The 26,312-nt window shown below is 38.7% G+C and overlaps 1 protein-coding gene across 12 annotated transcripts in view; it reads right to left on the bottom strand.

Annotated features, from left to right (window-relative positions):
* Positions 1-26,312, bottom strand: part of NHSL1 (NHS like 1) — a 192,674-nt gene that overhangs the window by 46,747 nt on the left and 119,615 nt on the right. The window contains exon 1 of one of the 12 annotated variants that reach the window (XM_060753449.2): positions 24,434-24,906. The exons of 8 other annotated variants lie outside the window; for them this stretch is intronic. In XM_060753449.2, the coding sequence (XP_060609432.2) occupies positions 24,434-24,632 (199 nt within the window). In that variant the 5' untranslated portion in view covers positions 24,633-24,906. Of the gene's footprint in view, positions 1-2,431; positions 2,800-24,433; positions 24,907-26,312 lie in introns of those variants that run through there. 3 more of the 12 variants (XM_067466438.1, XM_060753453.2, XM_060753455.2) reach the window with 3 other exon arrangements.

Genomic DNA, 26,312 nt, shown 5'->3' with positions numbered 1-26,312 from the left:
TCCTGCAGGCACAGGGGTTTAACCCACTTCACCACTGGGGGCTCCATCCATGAAACTGCACCCGGAGGACATGGAAGAACAATTTTGGGTCAAAACATGTTTGGGAGATACCGGGTGTCACAAAATGGACACGTGGGCTAAATGTACACAGTTTCTTCATCCCTAATGTAGAGCAACAGATACAAAACACTATCCCTTGGAGCTGACTGGGCAATTATGAGTGTACCTATTCCCACACTCCATTTCTCACTGTGAAGTTGCTTTCAGTGACTTTCAAACAGTGAAAACCAGTGAAAATTATCCACCCCAGGAATATTTATATTTTCTGTGTTTACATTTCCTTGAAATCATTGTCCTCTTTTTATGAATGCTTAAACAGCATTTCTAAATGCTCCGCTAAAATTTTAAATTATGACAATACTTGAAATATGGAAACTGAAGGAAAATGTCTTAGTGGCAGAGGAGTGGAGAGAGAATTCTTATCAGGGGTAATGCCTTCATGTTGCCTGCCCTGAAGCTACACCACGGGCATTTCACTCCATAAACAGCCATGCACTACACTGTTGTGTGTGACCCTGCCCTTCATGGGTTTATTTACATTAGGGTGCAACCATAATTAGAAGCAGAACACCCTGCAATCTTTTTCAAAATCCCAACATCTAATGCTTATGTATATCATCTAATAAACATTTCATTTCCAAAGCCTATCAAAAACATCAGTGAATCAAAACAAAGAGGTGTTTCGGTCTTCATGCTTAGCTTTTCACCAGCATTTTGCTTCCTTCTGTGGTAGCAAAACATGTGATTAGTCCAAGAGGGAAGGGAGAGGCCAGAGAAAGTGTTTAATTCCCCAGGCACAATTTGTCTTTCACCCACATGCTATTCTCTCTCTGTGCTTCAAAACAAAACAAAGAAAATCAAATATCTACGTTTTCCCCATTCCCCTGAAACACCTGTTATTCTCACGTGAACTCACCCTCAACCCCGTATATTACCTAACTGTTCATAACCATTTGATGCTCTGTACTGAGATTGTGCTTCTCCAGCGGTTTCATGGAAACAGATTTTCAACATTTTAAAAACCTTTTTGAAGTTGTTCCAACTTTGTGAAGTCCCAACTGCTCAAAACCATAAACTCTCCTCATAAGATCAAGTGAGTAAAAACCTAACCAAAGGAGACCTTTCTACATGAGACGTACTTTCATAACTAAGATAGCAAATCCTATCATTGCCCAATGTTGTCTGTCCCTCTGGTAACAGCTTAAATCACTATATACCTTTGAAGCAATATATTAAAAAGAATGCAGGTGAATAAAAAAAAAACACATTTATTTTGCTGGGAAGGGAGGGAACCACATCAAACAAACCAATCATGGTCATTATTTATTATTTATGCCTTCTATAGGCATTTTAGCCAAAATAATGGCTATTACTATATATGCTGCATGGTCTTGTGTATAAGATCATCCCTTTAAACCTTCAATTCCTATATCCAGATATGACTGAGATATGATTCGCCTCAAATTCTTCAAGCATATCCAACTTTATAATGGTTCAGCAGGATGCGCTTGAGGAACTCTAAAGTCACCTACATTTGTTATATAGGATTTGATCAGAAACCCCTCATGCATCAAGGAAGATTATGCTGACACAAGACATGGCTAACTTCTTTCTCCTTCCTAACCACAGGTCAATGCCAAAAGATAATGAAAAAGAGAAGGTATCCACATGATCACATCCATCACTCCCAGTTTTACAGAAAATGAAAATTCTATTAAACAACTGTCAGGGAAGAAACAGCTTACAAAGATGAAAAGCACACTGTGTGCAGAGTCATATTAGCCTGGCCACATTGTTCTAATCTTGATGTATCAAGTTACATTGAAGTACCTTTGTTTCAAGAGTATGGATGCATACTGCTATCATGTTAAGCTCACATTAGTTTGCCATTCTAAACAAAGGCTGCCTGAGAATCTATTTGGACTGAAACCATTAAAATGTTTACGCTTGTTCCAGAGTAATAAAGCAAGGATTCAGAATTAGCTTTTTATCTGTAGTTACCTATGCACATCCAGAGATGCAGGTGAAGACTCAACTACCATTTGAGCATCTCTACTGCCACAGTCATTTCACCTAAACCAAAACTTCAATCTCTATCATTTTACTGCATCCAAAAAGTGATGCTACTTTTCCAAGGATGACTCCAGAGAAAACAAAGAGGTTGAGACTCAAAAGTTTTAGTGCTGTTACTGCTGCTTCTGTAACAATAGCAGGTGCTTATTACATCACTTTCCATAAAACATGCTTTATGCACAACAGCACAACAAACTATACACACTCTGCAAACAAAAAAAACCCACAAAACTCATTAACATTGCATTTAGCCTATCTGCAAACAATCTAAATAGACTGGAAAGTCTTGGCTACTTACTCTTTTTCTTGAAAAATTTGATCAAGGATTTAAGCTTTGTATTGATAAGGACCACCATTTCGGAGTTTCCTATCTCGCTGGCTCCTGCAGTTTAGATCCCATAGAAAGCAAGAGTGCCATGCAGGAAACTAATATCCAGGGCTCTCAAAACAGTTGTTGCAATCTTAGGAACTTTTTGCATCCTCCTGCCACCTCTGCCTCCTTTCTTTCTTCTGCAAGGACAAGCTCAAAGTTACAGGGAACGTCCTACCAATTAGGAACCATTAACAATCCTTGAACCTGAAAGCTTCTGACTGAAACATAATGCGGGTGCCTGCAACAGCCAGTTACAACATGGATGGGGGGAGAAGAGGGGGGAGCCAATCTTTGTTCATGTTTGCATGGGAGCAAGATGGAGATTTCTGCTTCAATGCTCATTCATGGCTGTCTCCCACTCCCCTCCCCTTCCCTTTAGGAAATCAACAGTTCCCCCTCCCTCTCCAGGTTGTACTGCACCAGCATCAGCAACTATAAGTAATGTTGCTTGACATTATTCTAATGGCATCTTCAAAACCTTTTACAGGGCAAAAGAGGCGGGTGCATTCTTGGCCATGCTTTGCATCTCCCCAGCTCATTGTGAATATACAGAAATTGAACTTTCCTAGAGCAATGAGACTTTCAACTATTGTTTCTCGAATTAGTCCCCTCCTTCTCATGCCTAGGGCAGCCTTTATGCGCAGCAGGGCGCTGGCTCCACAACAGAATCTGAATGGAGTTGGGAAAAAGTGAGGCTTTTCTGCATGAATCAGGAAGACCTCTCCGTTCCCATTGCTCTTAATCTCTTCATCTGAATTGTTTCCGACTTCCAGGGGGGTTCCATCACATTACCTTTCCTTCAGTTCCCTGCCTGTCCCATCAACTAGTAATTTAGTGACTACAAAGTAGTATTGCATACTTTACCGGTCCCTTTGTTCAGTCACTCAATTTGTCAAAGCCACACACAAAAAATTACAAACAAATAATAAAATGAATAAGTTTGTGGGGGTTGATACATTATCTAAGAAGTTCTAAAATAATGTTTTCTGCAACAGCACAAACTATTCAGAAACAAAAACAGCATCTCTTCCTCCCCATTGAAAATGATTCACTATTCTTTCACAGCAAAAAAAAAGAAATGTTAACCACAACATCAATGTGCTCAGCAGGGCATGCCAGTAGCACAATGCTAAGGCTCAAGAAGTCAGTCTGCCCTTTCAAAGGAAAGCCAGCAATGCCTCGGCTTGTCATTGAAAGGAATTCTCATTTCCCCAAAGAAACGCCAACAGCAGGGGGCAGCTCCCCCTCCCCAACTCCCTTTCAAAAGGGGCCACATGGGTTCAAATCTTTTGGTTAGCACATGCAGAAGCAGCTACCTCTTAAGAAACATTCCCAGCTTGGCTAAATTTTTCAGCACCCAAAAGTGGCCAGACCTTTCCTATAAGGGAACTCCTGGAAGAAATACTAAATGTCCTCATTGGCTTTTACAGAGCATTAGATCAAAGGATAGGAACATTTTCTAAATCTTCTACAGTTTTGGAACTTAATCCAATAATCACTTCTATTTAGCAGAAACAATATACAGGGAATTTAAAAAAAACGTATACCTCCTTAACAGCTAATAATTCTGAATGGAAAATTTGCCAGTGTCACAAAATTACAGGAAGCTTGCAAAGGTTTGCTTTGACAATGTGAACAAGGCATTGCTGGGCAGGAATGACAATTTCAACAACTTACATAAAACTGTCATTTAAGATGGAATGTATGATTAAATCATTCTGTATCATTGAAAAAATGAAATGCAAAGATACAGAATGGGGGACACCTGGCTCAAGAGCAGTACGTGTGAAAAAGATCTTGGAGAAAGATCTTATGGACAACAAGTTAAATATAAACCAACAATGTGATGTGGCGGCAAAAGAGCCAACAGGATTTTGTCCTGCATCAATAGGAGTATAGTGTCTAGATCCAGGGAAGTCGTGCTACCCCTCTATTCTGCCTTGGTCAGACCACATCTGGAATACTGTGTTCAATTCTAGGCACCACAATTGAAGGGAGTTGTTGACAAGCTGGAATGTGTCCAGAGGAGGGCGGCTAAAATGATCAAGGGTCTGGAGAACAAGCCCTATGAGGAGTGGCTTATTGGAAGCAAGGTTGTTTTCTACCACCCTGGAGACTAGGACGCGGAACAATGGCTTCAACCTACAGGAAAGGAGATTCCACCTGAATGTGAGGAAGAACTTCCTGACTGCAAGAGCTGTTCAGCAGTGGAACTCTCTGCCCTGGAATGTGGTGGAGGCTCCTTCTTTGGAGGCTTTTAAACATAGGCTGGGTGGCCACCTATAGGGGTGCTTTTAATGCGATTTTCCTGCTTCTTGGCAGGGAGTGGACTGGATGGCTCACGAGGCCTCTTCCAACTCAATGATTCTATGATTATTATAACATTGATTTTTCAATATAAATGCATTTACTTAGCCTTCAAATAATTGCCATTCTTATTTATAGCTGTTAAAAGCTGTATACATTTGGGACACCCTATAGTATGGGTAGGGTATCATTTTGTCCTTGTTCTCTTACCAGTTAGATTCAAGAGAGAAATCTCCCCAAAATTCTTTAGTATACCATCAGTGTTAAAAGCCTAACCTTTCAAGCAAGAATCAGTTGCATAAAGTTAGGGTAAAAGGGGAGTGTAAGATAAAGAAAAAAGGAATGAGGCAGCACCTTTAATTGGCTTTTATTTTAGTATGTACCTTCTTGGATATCATTGCACTTCTTCAAATTCAATATGGAATGATAGTAACGCCTCAGGTTGTAAGTAGATAAAATGTAGCAGGATCCAGAAATATGCTAATCATTAACCATACCCTATATTTTCAAAGGGCTGCAAGAGGTAATTATATAAAGATCTTTTAGATCTTTGAAATGATAAGTTCGAATGGATGTATGAAAACAATAAATCTATTTACAAGTCAGTTTCCTTGGGTTCAAAACTTTATTTGTGGAGCTAAACCACTGTATACTTCCCTTCTCACATTTTCAGTGACTTGGACAGACTATGAAATAAACACATAATGCCCTTTTCTGGAATATCATCAGTGTAAAATCAACACTGATATCATGTTAAGGCTTTTCACAGGTTATAGCTACTTGAAATATCAGAGGGGCAACGTTACATGTCTACTATTGCATGCTTGAAGTACATGCCCCACCCATCCCCCCATGCATCATTTAGCCCAATTTGAGCATAAATTTCCAGTTGACCTGTTCTGTGACTGTCCTCTGGGACAGTGGTCCAGACAGTCAGGATCTCATAAAGGGTTTCAGCTATGAAACAATGGGAAGCACTTCTTTCCCACAATATGTTGAGAAATCGTTCTTAAAATTCTTACATAAAGACTTTCCAAAATGTATGAATTGATTACAGCTGATTCATCAGATTTGGATTCTCAATATTATTTTCAAATATTAACATTATATTAATCAACAGGGGATACTACAAAGCATGTTGCAGCAAGAATGTACGGTGAACACATAAACTGAAAATTGTTTATAATTTATTCAGCACTAATCACAAACTACATCCCCACTAATTCTTAAAATAAGGCCTAATTTTTTCTGGCTTGGACATTCAACTAGATTAATTTAATTAGTAACTTAACCTTTTTACAAAATTGTTTGTGCTCTATGGATATTCTAGTGATATTCAGCCAATGCCCCCCAAAAAATCTAAAACCACACCTGCAAAATGGAAAAAAATCCAGATATCTGAAAAATAAGTTCTGAAATCAAAGACACAATTGGAAATTCCAAAGCATACCTTTCCTTAATCACTCAATTATGTATTATAAAAGACAAAAAAATCTCAGACACAGGAGGGAGGTGTGTGATGGAACAGGGCTAAAGAGATGCATGACACCATTGCGAATAATTGCATTTCCTCAGCTGGCTGTGGCTGATATCTGCCTACCATAAAATGCCCTCCTGGCACAATATTTTGTTCGAAGGTTGCCATGACAGGAAAGGAAGTAATAAGACTCGGAAGAATGAACAACAGGCACAAAACACTGAGTAACACTTCAAATATTGCAGGAAAGGAGCCACAGTGGTGCAATGGGTTAAACCCTTCTGCTGGCTGAACTGCTGACCTGAAGGTTGGTGGTTCAAATTCACAAGACGGGATAAGCTCCCGTCTGTCAGCCCCAGCTTCCCATGCGGGGCCATGAGAGAAGCCTCCCACAGGATGATGAAAACACCTGGGTGTCCCCTGGGCAACGTCCCTGCAGATGGCCAATCCTCTCACACCAGAAGCAACTTTCAGTTTCTCAAGTCACTTCTGACAGATAAAAAAAGGGAAAACAAGCATACACCTGGCAGTGAAGCACTGCATGAGCACTCAACAAGATGTTCATGGATATTACATATCTGGAGTCCTGTGCTAAAAAGTCTGCACTCATTTTGTAAATATCTTCCACACAATTTCTCATTTCAAGAAACTTTCCAAAAATGTATCAAGGGAAGGCACCCCTGCTGCTATTGCACACCTACCCAAAAAAAAAGAAAAAAAAAGAAAAAGGAATGGAAGTACAGAATTAGAGAGCAGTGACAAAGATTCCTTCTCAGACGGTGCAATTATCTGGGCCCTGCTCTGAATCACTGGACAATGCAAAACAAGACATGCAAGTTAATATACATCATTGGAGCACCAATGAAATGCAGCAGTTAAAACTATGGACTGTATAAATCTCCACTCGGCCATGAAATTAACTGGATGACCTTGGGACACTCACTACCTTTCATTCTAATCTCTCTCACAGGGTAGTTGCAAGACTAATATCAGGGATGGCTCTAACTCTCCGAACTTAGTGGAATTCAGGATTGTGCAACACATTAGAAAGGGTGTTAACAAGATACACACAAACATAATTAAGTATATATGTTGAAGGCCCTGAAGAAAGTACTTTTTCTGTCCAATACTTACAACTTTTTCAGGTATGCTATGTAATAAATTGATCCACATAAATGAGCTCTAGTTTGCAGTCTGAGAAGCTGTTGCACTGAAATGAAATCCAGTTTGCAGCCTGGAAACTGTTGCACTGGAGCTTGCTTTAGCTGTGCCATTAAATATCCAAACCAGTAAAATTAGGTCCTTCCAGCTTTGTTTTCACTCACTCCATCCTGTTCCACCAGTCCAGAGAGAGATTATGGTCTCAAAACTTCCAAATATGGAATTCTATCTTGTACTAAAACAAAACAAACACCCTTCGTTGCTCTTGGTTTAAGGATAGCTCTTCACTTTACTGCCTGTACACTAATACTAAACCAGTGTTTCTGGGAGAAAATATAGTAAAGAGCTGCCCTTAACCCTAAATGTTGCCAGTGAGGTACCACAAACCAGGCACATTTTACTTGCCACCCATGCATTGATGTTCATGGATATTACATATCAACAAACTAACGAAAGAAATGATTCCCTTTGGATCTCTTGGGTCGCTCTATGTATTTCTTTCCAATCTTTCCTGGCTTTCCCGCAGCTCCACCACATGTGGTGGAATGTACCTCTTTGTTTATCACACTTCCAACATTTTGCATTGAGGTCTTTATAACATTTTGATAATTTTACCGGGGTTATGTACCACTGGTAAACATCTTAAACCAATTCTCCTGAATATCATACGAGCATGTAGATTTTAACTTTCTGGTCCACATTATCTCCCATTCTTCTAATCTAATAGTATGGCCTTTATTTGCCGTTCACTTTACCATGCAATCTTTTATTATTTCTTTTTCTGTTTCCCATTCTAATAATTTCTTGTATGTTCTTGTAATAAATTAATTCTGTGTTTGTAATCTATCCCAAGGAGAATCCTTTCCCATAAAACCTAACTCTTTGTCTTTCTTAAATTGTTCCCTTATTTGTAAACATTGATACCATGAGATATTCTTGTTTATTTGGTGTAGTTCTTCTTGGGTTTTCATTATAACAATTCTGTCCTTTTTTGTCAGGAGTTCTTTATAGGTGGGCCATTTCTCTTCCCACAACTCTCTTATTTGGCAGGACAGCATAAGAGATCTTGAGAGGGGTTTTTGTATCGAACTTATTTTTGTATTTTCCCCAAATTTGAATCAGGGCTGCCCTAATAAAATAATTTCCAAAGTTTTTCTTCAAATAAAATTTCAATTAAAATCAGCGTATTTCTTATTGGGAAATATAGATTTCAATTTGGATAGAAGTAAGGATATTTTATTTAACTATATAATATCTGCGGCTAGAATAGTTGCTACCCAACTTTGGAGGGAAAAAGAAACCCCAAACTTAAGAGAATGGCTAATTAAGATGTTGGAAGTTAGAAGTATGGACAATTTGACACAACAACTCAGAGATAAACAAAATGAATTAACAGTAGCCTCCACTTTATTCATGAAGTTTATGGAACAAGAAAAAATTGATATACTAATATAAATATCAATAGGAGAAGGGCAGACTGCCCCTAAAATTGTAAAGAGAGAAGAACAGAAGACAGATCCTATGAAAAAGAAGATGGGAAGTCAACCAACCCCTTCTTTCCCTGGCTCCCCCTCCTTTCCCTAAGTCTTTCCTAAACCCATCTATTTTAGCTCACTTACCCATTCTCACTACCCCATCCCTTTAATAACCCCGTCCCAGATATTCCTAATATATACCTCTCCCCTCGCTCCCTTTTCTTTTCCAACCTCATTACTTTTTATGATATTTGCAAAACTTTTCAATAAAGATATTTTTTTAAAAGAAATTATTCCCTTTGGGGCCAGATCCTGGCAATCAAACTTTATTTTCGGGTCTAGGTGTCAACTAGTTGGACAGAAGTCTTTAGAAGCCATGTTTAGCTCCTCTAATTAGTTGCATAGTAACTAAGAAACATATAAAAACATAGAAAACCCTTTTTTAGTATCAGAGATACATTTTAGACATAACATGGTTTTAGTACTAATAAGTTCTTATGTTGGTCATGTCTGCTTATAACTTCCTTTGTTATAATTGTAGTGATCACTGGCTTGATGTACATACAATTTCATTTCATTTCGTATCAGTCTCTATTAGTAAAGGGAGAAAAAAGCTATCATATTCTGCCAAGTGACATCAGACTTTATTAATTCAATCAACCTTGTTTAATGCAATGTTGCCATCCAACAGTTCTACAAGAAGCCATGATAAATAATTTATAAATTGTGGTGCATCATTCCTTCTTTTCAAGACCCTGACATCCTCTCACATTTTCCTAGAGAACAAAAGTGAGTTCCCACCACAAAGACAATCCCGAGAGGCAATGAATTCAGCTGCCCTCCCTTCTTGAACTCCAGTCAGTCACAATGGTCTCTTTCAACAAGACAATCTCAGAGTCTTCATGCATTTTGATACTTCTCCAGCTACTAAGATGTGATAATTAATTAAACTAGGGATGTAGGAAAGGATCAGAATTTTTTTTATTCATAGCAGCTGTTAAAGAAAAAGGACCTGTGCACCACTTAATCCAAAGGGGAAACCATATATAAAGTGAGCTTTTACAAAAAAAAAAAAAGAGAGAGAGAGAGAGACTATGAAGTAGGTACTGCTTTGAAAAAACAGTTCTTTATTATCCATGCATAGAGGAGATTAATCTGTGAGGAATGCTAAGGGAGACATAGCAAGTTTAGGCTGGAGGAACAATGCAAAATAAAGGCTAAAAGGGAGATAACAAAGACTTAATAATAATCATCACCATCATCTTATTTTGGTTATAAAGCAACGAAGCCTCATGGGTTAAACCATCTTCTGATTCATTTTCTCTCTGCCAATACCACCAATTGGTAGTCACAACCAGGCATTGGGTTCTGTAAAGGTAAAGGCTTCCCTTGACATTAAGTCTAGTTGTGTCCGAATCTGGGGGGTGGTGCTCATCTCCATTTCTAAGCCAAAGAGCTGGCATTGTCCGTAGATACCTCCAAGTTCATGTGGCTGACATGACTGAATGGAGCTCTGTTACGGTACGTATTGATCTACACACATTTGCATGTTTTCAAAGTGCTAGGTTGGCAGAAGCTGGGCCTAATAGCAGGAGCTCACCCCTTTTGCCAGATTTGAAATGCCAACCTTTTGGTCAGCAAGTCCAGCAGTCCAACAGTTTGGCCCACTGTGCCACCAGGGATTCTGTAAGCACCACATTTTAATATTTGTATGATTTCAGGTTCTGAATGTGTGTTTGCCTAACCCAAGTCTATGAAATATGGAAATACAGAAATGAAAACATAAAGCGAACATCCCACCCGTCCAGATGCTGAGAGATGCCAATGACAAGTGAACCATTCAGAAAGTAAGAAAGGAGTTGATATGCAATTAGGATGCATTTAAGATCAGCAAACTTCAGAGTGGATCCAGACCTGAGGCTCAGTGTTACAGACTGTCAACTTTTCTCACTAGAGCTCTCACCAATTTCTGTTCTGTCATTCAACCACTACATTTGATCAGAAAGGAGAAGAGTGTTGACTCTTTTCCAGCCCCCTTTCAGAGCAACCCACACACTTCAATCAGAGGTTGATTACATAAGCAGTACCACAAAGCATCAGAATCCAAAAATATGTTGTGGCTGGTGTTGATACTTCCTGCAATGTATCTTTTTTTGGCGGGGGCTACTCAGAAACAAAACCAAAAAAGATTTTTCTCAATATAGGAAGCTGGCCCAATACTGGATTGCAAAGTTATATGATGAACATGAATGAACATCCTTTACTCTCTGGGGAGCCAGCAAGGAACGGTGGTTTGAGATTAGACCATGGAATTCATCCCATGAGTGGAGGAAAGATTTGCCAGCCATCCCACAGCCTTTCATTGTCTTTTGAAGAAGCAGTATGGGCTCCGTTTCTTGCGCTGCGGAAACGGAACCCATGGAATCCCACCAGAAGTGCCCATACATCATATGATGGCTTCTATGGGACTCCATGGACTCAGTTTTCACTGCGCATGACACGGAGCCCATATTGTTTCTTCAAAAGACAGTGAAAGGCTGTGTGTAGAAAAAGGGAAAATTCCACATGTGATGGAGTCCCATGACTCTAGAGACCAGTGTTTGAATTCCTGATCAGCCATGGAAACCCACTACATGACCTTGAGCAAGTCACACTCTCTACATCTCAAATAAAGACAAAGGCCAACCTCCTCAGTGGTGTAGCCACAGGGAGGCAAAATGTGAACACTGCTCTTCCCCCCCCCCCCCCCCCAACACACACACACACACACACACACACAAATGAAACTATCTTTTGGTCCCCAAATTTCCAGCATTGCAGTAATGTAAAACTTCAGTTGGGCATTTAGGAAAACAGTTGGGGCATAAAAAAACGATGAATGTTGCTTAGCAAAGTTACTAAGGGAATGTGACTTAACCTATCAATTAGACTTCTAGGTGTGGACCATTTTCAATGTCTCACTCTTTGCAATAGTAGGCTGAAGGATAATTCTGCCCTCACATACTTATACCACAATTTAATGGTATATTGATTTCTAGCTCTTTCATGTAATAGATAAGAACTGATATGGAGTCAAATTGGGGCTCGGATTTGTTTTTGTTTTCTAGTCAACGTAGTTAAACACGTTTCCTGGTATTTTAATTTCTCATACTATAGTACCCAAGTTCCATAAAATCATTTCAAATTTTGTGATAAGCAATCAATAAAACATTTCCACTCTGTTCCTCACTCAGTCCGAAATGTAGATAGTATTATTATTATTTATTATTATTAACTTTATTTGTACCCCGCTAACATCTTCCGAAGGACTCGGTGCGGCGTACAAAGGCCAAGGCCCTCAATAAAACAACAGCATAACAAATACAACAATAAAAACTCAAAAAGCAACCAATAAACATTAAAGCAATAACAGTAAACATTAACAACAGCATCATGACACATTTAAAAACAAAGGGCCAGGCCAAATGCAATGAACAAAATTAAAAGTGCTGGACATGACAGGTGAAATGTAAGGATTTTAGAGTAGGTGCGATGTGCAGACAATCTTAAATCTCTAAATGTGCAGACAATCTTAAATCTCTTGGGACATTATGCTGGGAGTTTCCTATTCTGGAAAGGCACACTGGAACAGCCAGGTCTTCAAGCTCTTCCTAAAGACTGCAACGTTGGGGCTTGTCTGATGTCCTTGGGGAGAGAGTTCCAGAATCGGGGGGCTACCACAGAGAAGGCCCTGTCCCTCGTCCCCACCAAACGCGCTTGCGACGCAGGTGGAATCGTGAGCAGGGCCTCTTCAGATGAACGGAGGGGTCGTGTGGGTTCATATACGGAGATGCGGTCAAACAGGTAGGCGGGTCCCAAACCATTTAGGGCTTTGTAGGTGAGCACCTGCACCTTGAATTGGGACCGGTAAATGAACGGCAGCCAATGGAGCTCCTTAAACAGGATGGTTGACCTCTCTCGGTAAGGAGCACCAGTTAACAACCTGGCCGCCACCCATTGGACCAGTTGGAATTTCCGAGCCGTTTTCAAGGGCAGCCCCACGTAGAGCGCATTACAGTAGTCCAATCTAGAGGTGACAAAGGCATGGACCACCCCGGCCAGATGAGCCTTTACGAGGTATGGTCGCAGTTGGCGCACGAGTCTCAATTGTGCAAAAGCCCTCCCGGCCACCACCGACGCCTGAGCCTCAAGTAAGGGTAAAGGTTTTCCCCTGGCATTAAGTCTAGTCGTGTCTGACTCTGGGGGCTGGTGCTCATCTCCATTTCTAAGCTGAAAAGCCAGCGTTGTCCACAGACACCTCCAAGGTCATGTGGCCGGCATGACTCCATAGAGTGCCGTTACCTTCCTGCCGGAGCGGTATCTATTGATCTACTCACATTTGCATGTTTTTGAACTGCTAAGTTGGCAGAAGCTGGGACTTACAGCAGGAGCTCACGCTCCCCAGATTTGAACCTGCGACCTTTCAGTCAACAAGTTCAGCAGCTCACTGCTTTAACCCACTGCACCACTGGGGGCTCCTAAGCGTGAAAGCACTCAGTGTTGAACATATATCTAAACAACAGAACTAAACACGAAACAATTATAGCAGTAGCATAACAGTAATGACAATAATTTTTGCATTTGGGGTCAGAATGGTTCCAGCAGCAGTATAGAAGGAAAGTCACTCAAACATAATCCTTCAGAATGATCCACCTTCAAGTCTGAATCATACACACACACACACACACACACACACGTAATGGTCCCAGCTATTTTCTGATGTGAAAGAGGATATAATTACGCTAACTAGAAATATTAGAAAACACTTTTAGCTTATCCAGACAAAAACCCCAGTTTTGAATGTAAACATGCCAGTAAGGAAAACACAATTACAACGTTATTGAAAAAAATCACTGTAAGGTCAAAGAGAGGAATGACCTTAAAGGAAGAAAATTTGATTAACGTGTAAAAATCCATGCTAAAATCAATACAAATGAACTACCAATTCCCTTAGGAAAGCTTAACCAATAAAAACTGCAGGCTTATACTTCCAGTGTAAAAAAATGATTGATTCTTCTTTACCTTATTTAGATTCAGCGCACCAGAAACACTGGAAGTGTAAGCATATTGTGAGCTCCAGTTGCAAAGTTAACTCACTCACTGGCTAGATCTTAAATTGGCTATTTTTCCATTTCAAATCTACATCTGTAAAATTAAGAATATCAATATACTTCACAAAAATGCTGCATATAAATAGTAAACAGAAGCATGTGTTTCAAAATGATTAATAAGAAAAGTGGAGCGTTTTACAAAAATATAAAATAGGCATTGCCATGAATAGTTATCTTAATTTAGACTGAGTTCAGGATTTAATTGTGTTCAAGGAGCCTTTCTTCTCATGCTTCATAAAGCATTTTGTGACCTAATCAACCAATTGTTCTCCCAGCTTAGCATTGATGTAATAATCCACAGACATGTAGATTGTAAGTCTGCTACATATAAATCTTGTTTTTCCTTATGGAATAATCTCTGTGGTCTGAACAGCAACAAGTGAATTCTGCTTGTGGTCACCCACTGTTAGCATACTTTTCCCCCTGATCTGCTTAATTATTTAAATCTAATACTATGGTTACCATCTGCTCAGCGCCGTGCTTGCTCACTTTTCACAGGTTCACCATCACTGACTCAAAAAACAAATTTTATCAAGCAAAGCAAAGTGAAGGTGAAACTACCTAAACTAAGAAAGAGTGTGTCATTTCCTCAGGCACAACTATAAAAAATGAATTAGGCTAATGTCATTTACAGTAAGAATTTTCAAACCACAGAGGGGACATTCATTGTGGAATATATCAATTTTGTCCATTATGTTTAACTAAAATGTTTCAGAAAGTATCAAGAATTATGAAAAATGTTCAGGATAAAAGGTTCTGCAGCTTTAATTTAAACTGATCTGAGATATAATTTAAGTTTTAAAGCTGAGATTCTGTACTGCTTACTTTGTAGTAGTTGATGAATGCTAGTGTGAAGATGTATAATTTATAATGATCACAAGTTAAATCCCTTGTTTTTAAAAAGTTGCATGCTTATAGTCAGGCAAGGTACATACAACAATAATTTTGAACATATAATAATAATAATAATAATAATAATTATTATTATTATTATTATTATTATTATTAAATAATAATAATAATAATAATAGTCATCCGTAAACCAGATCAACAATTGGGTCACACCGTTTACAGAAAACCCACACACACAGAAAGATATCTACATAAAAACTCCAACCATCACCGAAGTCAAAAAAAAAGAAAGAAGAAGAAGCACCATTAAAGCCTTGGCAGACCGTGCAAAAAGAATCTGCGAACCCCACCTCCTCCAAGATGAACTGAACCACCTCAACTGGGCTCTACAGGCCAATGGATATTCCACCTCAGACATCAGAAGAGCTGCAAGACCAAGAACAAGCCACGAGAGTCAAGATGAAGATCCACCCCGAGGAAAAGTGTTCTTGCCATACATCAAGGGAACCACGGACCGCATAGGGAAGCTGATGAGGAAACACAACATACGAACCACCTACAGACCTACTAAGAAAATCCAGCAAATGCTACATTCAGCAAAGGACAAGAGGGATCCTCTCACTTCTGCAGGAGTCTACCGTGTACCATGCAGCTGTGGACAAGTCTACATAGGGACCACCAAACGCAGCATTGCCCAAACAAGAATCAAGGAACATGAAAGGCACTGCAGACTATTTCAACCAGAGAAATCAGCCATAGCAGAGCACCTGATGAACCAACCTGGACACAGCATTTTATTTGAGAACACAAAAATGCTGGACCACTCTCACAACCACCATGTCAGACTACACAGAGAAGCCATTGAAATCCACAAGCATGTGGACAATTTCAACAGAAAGTAGGAAACCATGAAAATGAACAAGATCTGGCTACCAGTATTAAAAAAATTCTAAAATTGCAACAGCAAAACAACAGAGGGGAAACAGACAGGGACATCTAATTACCTTTCAAGAAGAGTTTGCTCCAGGCACAGTCAGCCCATTGTATGCTAATCAAGGTGGTCAGTTGAAATATTCACACCTAGCCCAACTGACAAAAGTCCTTTGTCTCACCCTGGTCATTCCACAAATATATAAACCCTTTTTCCCAGTTCCAACAGACCTCACCTCTGAGGATGCTTGCCATAGATGCAGGCGAAACGTCAGGAGAAATGCCTCTAGAACATGGCCATATAGCCCGAAAAAACCCACAAGAACTTATAATAATAATAATAAGCTGATCCATTGGAACTTGTGCCACAAATACCACCTGCCTGTGACAAAGAACTGGTGGGATCACAAGCCTGAAAAAGTCACAGAAAATGAACACGTTAAACTACTCTAGGACTATTATGAAAATTGGAAATGGCTATATGACTTGTGATTTGTCCTATGTGATTATGTAATTTTAATTAATAATCACTGTTTAATTGTTATGTAATAGGATTTTAAATTGTTGTTTTATATTGTTGTTATTGATACTGTTGGCATTGAATTGTTGCCTGTGTTAGCTGCCCTGAGTCCCCCCTCGGGGGTGAGAAGGGTGGGGTAGTAATGGTGTAAATAAATAAATACTCTGGGACTTCCAAATTCAGACTGACAGAGTTTTGGAGCGCAATCATGTTAAAAAACAAGTATAGATCGTCAATGTTGCAATTTCAGGTGACAGCAGGATTGAAGAGAAACAACTGGAAAAGCTGACACGATATGAGGATTTAAAGATCGAACTGCAAAAACTCTGGCATAAGCCAGTCAAGGTGGTCCCAGTGATGATCAGCACAGGGTGCAGTGCCTAAAGACCTTGGCTTGCACTTAAACACAATCAGCGCTGACAAAATTACCATCTGCCAGCTGCAGAAGGCCACCTTACTGGGATCCGCACACATTATTCACCGATACATCACACAGTCCTAGACACTTGGGAAGTGTCCGATGTGTGATCCAATACAACAGCCAGCAGAGGGTCCGCTGTGGACTCATCTGTTGTGTTTCTTCTTCTTCTTCTTCTTCTTCTTCTTCTTATTATTATTATTATTATTATTATTTACTTAAAACCCACCCTATCTCCCCAAGAGGACTCAGGGTGGTTTCCAGACACAAAAGTGCCAAACATTTGATGCCATTAATGAAAACACACAAACTAAACCAAACTAATAAATACAATGACATCAATATAACTTATAATAACTAACCAAGTAAATAAATTAAAACAATATAAAATAATTAATAAAAGCATAATAAAGTCTAGAAGATTTACATCATAGTTAAAATCTGACCACTAAAGTGTATTAAAATTATAGGATGGTTTACAACAACCAACAGAACCTGAATGGATTTCCAGCATCCGAGGCTATTTTAAGATGTTGTAGTTCTCAACATGGAATATCTTCATATTTCATCAACTTAATCAGAAATCTATCTCATACAGTCTTTTACACTGTATGTTTTTTTTATTCTAAATCACGATAAAATTACTTTTTAAAATGAAATCAAACATTCTATTAATGTAACTATTTTTTGTAGAAAGCTACATGAACATAATAATTGCTCTTATGCAGCACAGTGCTTTGTCGTAGTTATCAGTACTATAAAGATATTCTGATCATGGAAACTGATTTTAAGGACAATGAAAAGAAGAAGAAGATATGAATCATTGTTATAGTCTGCTGAAAATATCAGAACAGATGGCTAGGGAGGGGAGAGAAAGGTAATCAATTGCATCCCAAATAAATAAATAGTCTAAGAATATCTAAGAGAAGGCAAAGTGCTGCCATCTGCAGGTAAGCATTAGATTGATACCCAGTTTATTTTTCTATCCCACATATCAAGACAAACAATGCAAAGCTCTCTCCTCTAGGATAACAAATAACAAACCAGTCATGAAAGATTTACTGATTTGGTAACTCTGTCATTTATTTCATTGCAGCTAACTTATACTCAAAGGCAGGCTCTAAGCCAACTCCCTTCATTCCTTTAAAAGCCACAGTGAAGACACAATAACTCACACTCATAGAAAGATCATTAAACTAATTGCAAGGTGGGATCACTGTAAGTCAATAGGTGACTTAAAGGAACACACATACACACAGCATTAAAACACAAAGTTACAATAGTTAGAAAACTCTAATATTAACATGCCCAGAACATCCATTTAAAACATTTATCTATACCAGGTATTCTGTTGCATATGGATCTACATGAGTAAAAAAATCTTAACCTGAATATATTGAGAGCGAGTGTAGTGTAGAGAACTGGGCTTTGACTCCGGAGACCAGGGTTCGAATCCTTACTCAGCCAAGGAATCCTTTCCGGGTGAATGTCTAAATCTCAGAGGAAGGCAAAGACAAACCCCCTTGCCAAGAAAACTCCATGAAAATTCACCTTTGGGTTGTAATAAGTCAGAAATAACTTGATGACACAGATTGGGCCTGAAGATACAAATCTATGCAGAAGTTTTGTGCAAAATATCTTTTAATATCATTTTTTTGCTTCCAATTCATGAAAATGAAAACACAACCCAATCTTCCAAGAGTAATTTCATATTAGGGACCCAAATTCAAAGCACTACCTCTGAGGATGCTTGACATAGATGCAGGCGAAATGTCAGGAGAGAATGCCTCTGGACTATGGCCATATAGCCCGAAAAAACTTACAACAACCCAGGCTTAATTTTATTGTGACTGAGTTTGATGTGGCTTAGTTCATTCTTACATCTGTCAATGAGAGTAACAAAAGGCTGTGGGAATGTAGTTCAATTAGACAAGATGACACACATATTTTTCATGGTTCCTATGTTTTGTTCTCTGAAGACACATTTGTTCTTTCCTTTTTCCCTGTTCTCATAATGAATTTGCCTCCGTGCCCTCAGAGAGGGAGATCTCCCATATGGTTAAAATGCATGGAAGAATTAATATGCAATTAATAAGATGGTTTGATCATCTGCTTTTGTTCAAGAAGGCAGCTGGTCCACATATCAGATGCTAATTAGACAAATTAAGACGACCACTTTTGTCCTGGGGTGAACTGATAGCCTAGTAGTGTAACCAATCCTTTTTGGTCTACTGAAACAGTAAATGGAAGAAAGACCGAGATAGCAGAAGTCTACTTTTCGGCAAAAAAGGAAGAAAAGGAAAACCCCGGCCCAAGCTAATTAATGGTATCCTTCAACTACTGGAAGTAATCTTATATTTTATCTGGTTCTAGCAGACAACATACAAGCTACAACAAATACCTTCAGCTTTTATTCAATGTATCTTTAAGTCTGGGAGTGAAGAAAGCTTTATCATTTCCAACAAATATGCAAGATTACCTTCTGAAACTCTCTGCCAAAGGGTCCCGATGCCTCACAAATTACAAATCCTATGATTTCACAGCATTGAGCCATGGCAGTTAAAATGGTGTCAACTGCACTCATTCTACAGTATAACAAGCCTCATTTAAAGGCCTATCTGATCTTGGAAGCTAAGCAGGGCCAGCACCTGTTAGATCTTGGATGGGAGACCACTAAGTTAATACCAGGTGCTGTAGGCTATATTTCAGGAGAAAGAACTGGCAAAATCATCTCCAAGTGTCCCTTGCATTAAAAGATCCATGACATTTATGGGATTGCCATAAGTTGATAGGTGATTGGAAGGCACATACACTCATGGTCAACATGGTCCCCAAACCTAAATTGGAATGGAGGTTGCAATTTCAGTTCTGATATACTAATTTCCAATTCAATACATGCTCTGCTTTGTAGTTTGCACAATCTGATTTTGTGCTACTTCCCATTAAATAACGAAACACTTTACACCAGTGGTTCTCAACCTATGGGTCCCCAGGTGTTTTGGCCTACAACTCCCAGAAATCCCAGCCAGTTAACCAGCTATCAGAATTTCTGGGAGTTGAAGGCCAAAACATCTGGGGATCCACAGATTGAGAACCACTGCTTTATACAATGCCCTCAGAACTATTCTGTGATGAACTAGAAAAACACCCTTAACTATTAATGAATAGGGAAATCTATGGAAAGCAAAAACGACCATGGGATAGGTTCCTATCTATTCCTATCTACCCTGCTCTCTGTCCTGCCATTGTCACAGGCGCAATTGGTTGGGACGAGAGACAGGGCCTTCTCAGTGATTGCCCCCTGTCTATGGAACTCCCTTCCTAGTGAGATCAGATCGGCCCCCTTCCTTCTGTCCTTCAGAAGGATGGTAAAAACCTGGCTGTGGGACCAAGCTTTCGGGACAGGGCAACAAAGCAGCAATAGGAAAGATTACCAGGTCAATTAGATTAGACGTAGATGACCAATACGGTTTTAAATTGTGTGTTTTAATATTGAGATAAATGTTTTTAATGTATGCGTATATGAATTCTTGTCCCAGCATTGAATGTTTGCCGTATATATTCTGTGCTCCGCCCTGAGTCCCCTTCGGGATGAGAAGGGAAGAATATAAATGTTTTAAATAAATAAATAAATAAATAATGGTAAGCTATTCTTTAAGTACATCTTCAATATGATTCAGTGAAAAATTACATATTCTATATAACATTTCTGATAAAATAAATTTGGTTACCAGTTCCCCTATCTGGTCTGAATACTCTTCAAACATTCATCATAATCCTAGCACTCATTCTATTTTTCCCACCATAATACCTTCATCTGTTATAGGTAATATTCTACATACTGTCGTCCACTCATAAATTTTAGCAATAATGGGTGGGGGGGGGGGGGACATTGCAAGAGCTATATTTTTTGCAGTAACTATATATATTGGTTACTGTTCCTTTCTGTAGTGAGCCCTGAAATGTACTGGGCTCGCCATAAAATAATGTTTAGCATTCAAGCACACGATCTCTCTTTGGGGAGTTCTCAGAATCCTAACACTTATTCTATTTTGCTAATAAGGGATTCAGTGCCATAGTGCCTGCTAAAAATAAACTTTGAGGCAGGATGACACAGATACTGAAAAGACATACATGAGAAAGACATTGCGGGCTAATGACAAAAAATAACAAGGGGTTTAACGCTCCATTTACAGTGATAAACCTTAAAAACGGCAATGCTCTATTAATTCTAAAACAAACAAAAAAAAACCCTTGAAACAATTAATTTAGTTTAGCTGTGGCAAATGAATCACCAGTTCCAGAATATTCTAATTTGACAAGAACGACAAAAATTTAATTAAGCAGGCCCTCCCCTGAGTAATTCATAGCCGTGGCAAAAGCAGCTGCATAAATCTATGCTGAATAGTTTTTTGCGAATGAAGTATGTATCTTGGAGCACAAATGCTGTTTGGCTCTACGCCGTGGCTGGCCATCTGCCAGCAGTCGATCTAGGTTGCTGGGTTTGTATGTCACTGTGGACGTGCGCATAATGATGAAGAGGATATTAGTGGACCACTTTGCTGGCCTATTCCTTCCATTCTGTTCTACTTTCATCGCTAAGAAGTTTTGCATACGTTACCCACTTTGTAAGAAAAGAAATTATAACTCAGGAATTAGTATATCCATGCTGTTAGGTACTCAGATACCAAAATAGCGATGTTTTGATAAACATTTCAATTTTGTTCAAATCACACTCAAACTCAGAGAAAGGCAATGGCAAACTTTTTCTGCACAAATCTTACCAAGGAAATCTTGTGATAGATTCACCGTAAGCTCACCAAAGGTCACCAATATCTTGAAGGCACACAACAACAATATATAACTGTAGGTCACAGGATATGATCATACATACAGGTAAAAAATGTGCTCTTAGCTGCAGGTACATAATTGGGCAAGTTATGGCAATGTTGTGGAATCTTCACTGTCTCATTTGCACAGGGGTCACACAGTTCAGGTGTGTTAAAGTTAAGAATCAAAATCAGAAAAGAAAACCATGGCTCTGAACTCATTACAGAAAGATAGGGACTAGGGAAGGGACAGAGGAATAGAACATTTCAGGAAACTATGGAAGAACAACTCAAGCTGTTCTTGCAAAGGAGGAAATAACTAGCAATGGGATGGGAAATCGAGCCTTACAGATCAAAGAAGCAAGTGATAGATGACGGACAAAGATAGGTAAATGCAATTGGAAGATGGCTGTTTCCTATGATAATGAAAGCCATGTGCTAAAGGGAATTGAGAAACAAGGACTATGAAAAGAACTATATACCAGGCCACAGGTCAAGGGTGCACACTGACAAAACAGGAAAAGATTTCATAGAATCATAGACTTGGAAGAGACCTCGTGGGCCATCCAGTCCAACCCCCTGCCAAGAAGGAGGAAAATCAAATTCAAAACATCCTGACAGATGGCCATCCAGTCTCTGCTTAAAAGCCTCCAAAGAAGGAGCCTCCACCACACTCCAGGGCAGAGAGTTCCACTGCTGATTTGGAAAAGGATGATTTGATTGCCATCATCCTTTTCCCTTGCTTGCTTGGGGTGCATCTACAATGTCGAATGAATACTGTAAGACATCACTTTAACTGCTATGGCTCAATGTGATTGAATCCTGAGATTTGTAGTTTACAAAATCTCAACCTTCTTTGCCAAATAGTGATGTTGCCTCACTAAATTATGATTCCCAGGATTCCACAGCATTGGGCCATGGCAGCTAAGATGAGGTCAAACTGCACAATTCTACAATGTAGATACACCCCAAGTACGCAAGGGAATAGGATGATAGCAATAAAATATTTCTCCACTTTGTCAATATTATAATTAAACTATTTACTATAATCCTCAAAATCCCTTGCAAGAGATACAGAAGAAACTGCTAGATGAGGCATAAACCTGTATTTCTTATTTCTAATCCATCTTCTACTTGTATTTTGCTTGGAGAAAGTTTTGGTTTAGATCACTCTCCTTCAAATTAGGTAAGTCTATCCTGTGTCTTCCAAGCTGCACTGATTAATATTAATGGAAAGCTCTTTTGATATGCTTTAAGTTTACACAAATCCCTCTCAATGTAAGAGAAATCCTTCTCAATGTTTTTAAAAACAAAAAGATCGATGAAGTATCTCTAAAAAGCTGATGTCTGACCTATTCCACTGCACTATTGCTAACATTTCTGAATTTCTCTTACCCTTTCCAATTTCCCAGAAACAACCAATCACCAAGTTTATTTCTGTTAGTGTACTATACATTTCCATCATAAACAACAATTAAGAGGCCTCTGCGTGTTGACACTTAAGAATGGAAGCCCAAAGCTAAAAATTACACTCACAAAAATCTGGGCAATAGGAACATAGAACTGCTAACCATGTATGATAGTAGATGGACATGGGCTAGTAATGTCTCTGAAGTTAAGAAGTATAGTCAGAATCCTAAGAATAAATGACATACTCCATCTATCTTCTCTTCCCAAAGCTTCATCCTAAATGCACCTTTTTTCCTTAAAATAAACTAGCGAAGTAATAGGGAAGGAGAATATCAATCCTCAAAGGAAATGAGTTAAGAATATGTTACTACAACAGGAACAAATAATACCTATTCTCCAAGTGTGGGTGACTATATAGCATTTTAATATTTTAAACACAGAAAAGAAAGACAGTAGAACTAAGTGGTTGAATAAAGGCTGTGTCCAAACTGCAGAATTATAGCAGTTTTTACACCACAATACAGTATCTGCCATGGCTCCAGGCTTTAGATCCCTGTACTCTAGTTTTGTGAGATGTTTACCCTTCTGTGTCAGAAGTTTCTGATACTATATCAAACTAGATACCCCAGATTCCATAGGATGGAGATATGGCATTTAAAGTGGTGTAAAACTGCTATAATTCTGCAGTATGGGTGGAAGAACAGAGTAACTTTTGTGCAAACTGTTATTAAAGCAAGGAATAATCATACAGACTATTACATAAGCTAAGAATTAATGTAGAAGGTATACAATCAATATACTTGATGATTAACTAACACTTTTTAAAATATAATATACATCTCACTAGAAAGGTTTGCCAGGATAGCTTTCTGTGTCCTATGCATAGTGCTTGTTTTTTCCTTCTCCCACACTTTTTTCTGAGCAGCTGCATGTCTCTGCTTCAAGCGCACAAAGTAAGAAGCAGAGCACTGATACTAAAGTTAGCCATAAATACAAAAATTGAATTTTTCCTATTTAAAAAAACCCAAAGCTTGTTATGATCCCAAGACATTTTTTTCACACAGGAAACAGAGAACACTCTTAAAGAACCAAATTACATTATATAATTGAAAGGTTGTAATAGTTAGTAATCGCGTTCTTTCACATTTTAATGATAGCATGTTCATTTACGCAAAATGCGCTGTAAGAGAATAACAACAGATACACTTAAAGTCAACAAGAATTGTGATCAGTGGAATTATCACAGATTTTATTGCCTTGTTTTCACTCCTGAAAACATTTCTATTTAGTATATCAGAGAGTAATTAATTCACTTTACTTTAAAAAATAAATCTCCTCTAAATTCAGAATGAAGATTATAAAACACTTAATTGAGTGTAAAGGACACTCCATTCTTACTTGGCCAAAAGGTATTGTTGTCTTTACTTAGCCATTTTTTCCTGAAGTGCTCTTGGACCTTAGTGTGATTCATCTCAATTTTCTTCGAATGCAGTGGAATAAGTTCTTCTTCATCATCATTATAGCTTCCCGGCCACTTGTTTCTAGGCAGGCAACCAACCACTTGATCGGAAGGCAGGCAGTGGACATAGGTAATCATTGTAAGACGCAATTCCTCACAAAACCCTTTGTTATTTTACTCAAACCTATTGAGTAAAAAGGAGGCAATGGTTTTGCAGCAGTAGAAATCTTGTCGTTCTAGCTTGATTAAAATCAATCAGGTTTATGAGTTATTCAACCCAAGATTTTATGCACTGATTTGAGTAAGCAAATGCCATCGCAGGCACAGCTCCAAAGCCAGGCAGAGGATCTGAACAAAGTCGACACTGGCCCTGTGAAACGTATCAATCCGAGATGGATTTGAAACTGGCCTCTTTATGCTCCAGCTGAACTCTGATGCTTCTCTTAATCTTTATCCCAGATTATTTGTCATTCCCTGAACAACAGGTACTACTACGGTCATCCACACAGATGGCCATATATTAGCAGCTTATTTAAAGCTAAATTACCATACTTAGAACAGCAGAGGTAGCTAGAAAATCAGTGCATGACACAAAGTGTATTAGATTTATTCTACACATGCATAGAAAAGTAAAAAGACAATGTGTATATCGTGACAGTGACACCATTATTAAAAGAATGGGGAAACAAGGAGAATAAAGCAACTACTGCAAAATATTTGTTTTCAGAGTTCATTTAACTCTGGTTAAAGAAGTTTATGCTGCTTTTATAAATGACAAACAGGCAAACAAATGAACTCTTAACATCTTCTTGAGGTAGGCATTAACCCTATTAAAAGATGAACACAGAGGGACTCAAGAGAGGTTTAGTATGTTGTTAGTGTTTAAGTGTAAAAGCTTGGATTAGAAGATTCCCCCAGTGGTCCCAAAGCAAAAGACTCTCGTTTTTGAACAAGGTTACACTATTAATCAGCACCCTATCACCTTTTAAAATGGGGAAAAATCCTATGGAGAGTGTTGTAAAATATAATGTCTCTCAATCATATTTCCTTTTGTTCTTAACTGCCGCAAAATCTACACTTTTGACAAATATGTAGGAAATAATGTTCATGCCTTCAAATCATATCTATTGCATAAGGAAAACTGAATGTTACTGAGCTTGCTAGTCCCATACCCAACTCTCACAGAGCCAAATACAGTAATAAAACCTGGTACAGGTAAGGAAAATCTCAAAGAATGTCTGATATATCTTTCACTGAATAGTACAAACTCTTCTATATGAAAAAAATATCCACCAAAAAGTTTCTGATTGTGTGCAGTTGAAATGCTCCATCTATAACCACATGAGGGCTAGGGCAATTGTCTTGAGGAACTTATCACATTGGGATGCAATCTGTTTATATCAGTATGCATCCCATATTTTTTAGGACTGGGTTGCATGCTGTATTGAGATGGGATGCATACTCTCCTCTTCACATCCGATTACTACGATTCTTATAATCAGAAAATACTGTGCTTTGACTTATCATTTTATAATTTTAATTATTACATTTGGCCCAGCCATAGGCTTTTAAACGTTGTTGTGTTACTGCTAATGTTTACTGCTATTTTCTGTTTATGAGTTTTAGTTTATTGTTATGTATTATTGTTGTTATTGTTTTACTGATGTGCTGTGAGCTTGGCCTCCCGACTCCCTTGGGAGATGGTAGCGGGGTACAAATAAAGTTTATTATTATCATCATCATCATCATCATCATCATCATCATCAATCATCATCATCACACCATGGAAGGCTGGATCCTCCCAATTCCTTCAAAATG

This window comes from Anolis sagrei, chromosome 1, assembly GCF_037176765.1.
Source record: "Anolis sagrei isolate rAnoSag1 chromosome 1, rAnoSag1.mat, whole genome shotgun sequence".
In the NCBI taxonomy this organism is placed as follows: Eukaryota; Metazoa; Chordata; class Lepidosauria; order Squamata; family Dactyloidae; genus Anolis; species Anolis sagrei.
This window is presented reverse-complemented; position numbering and strand designations above follow the sequence as displayed.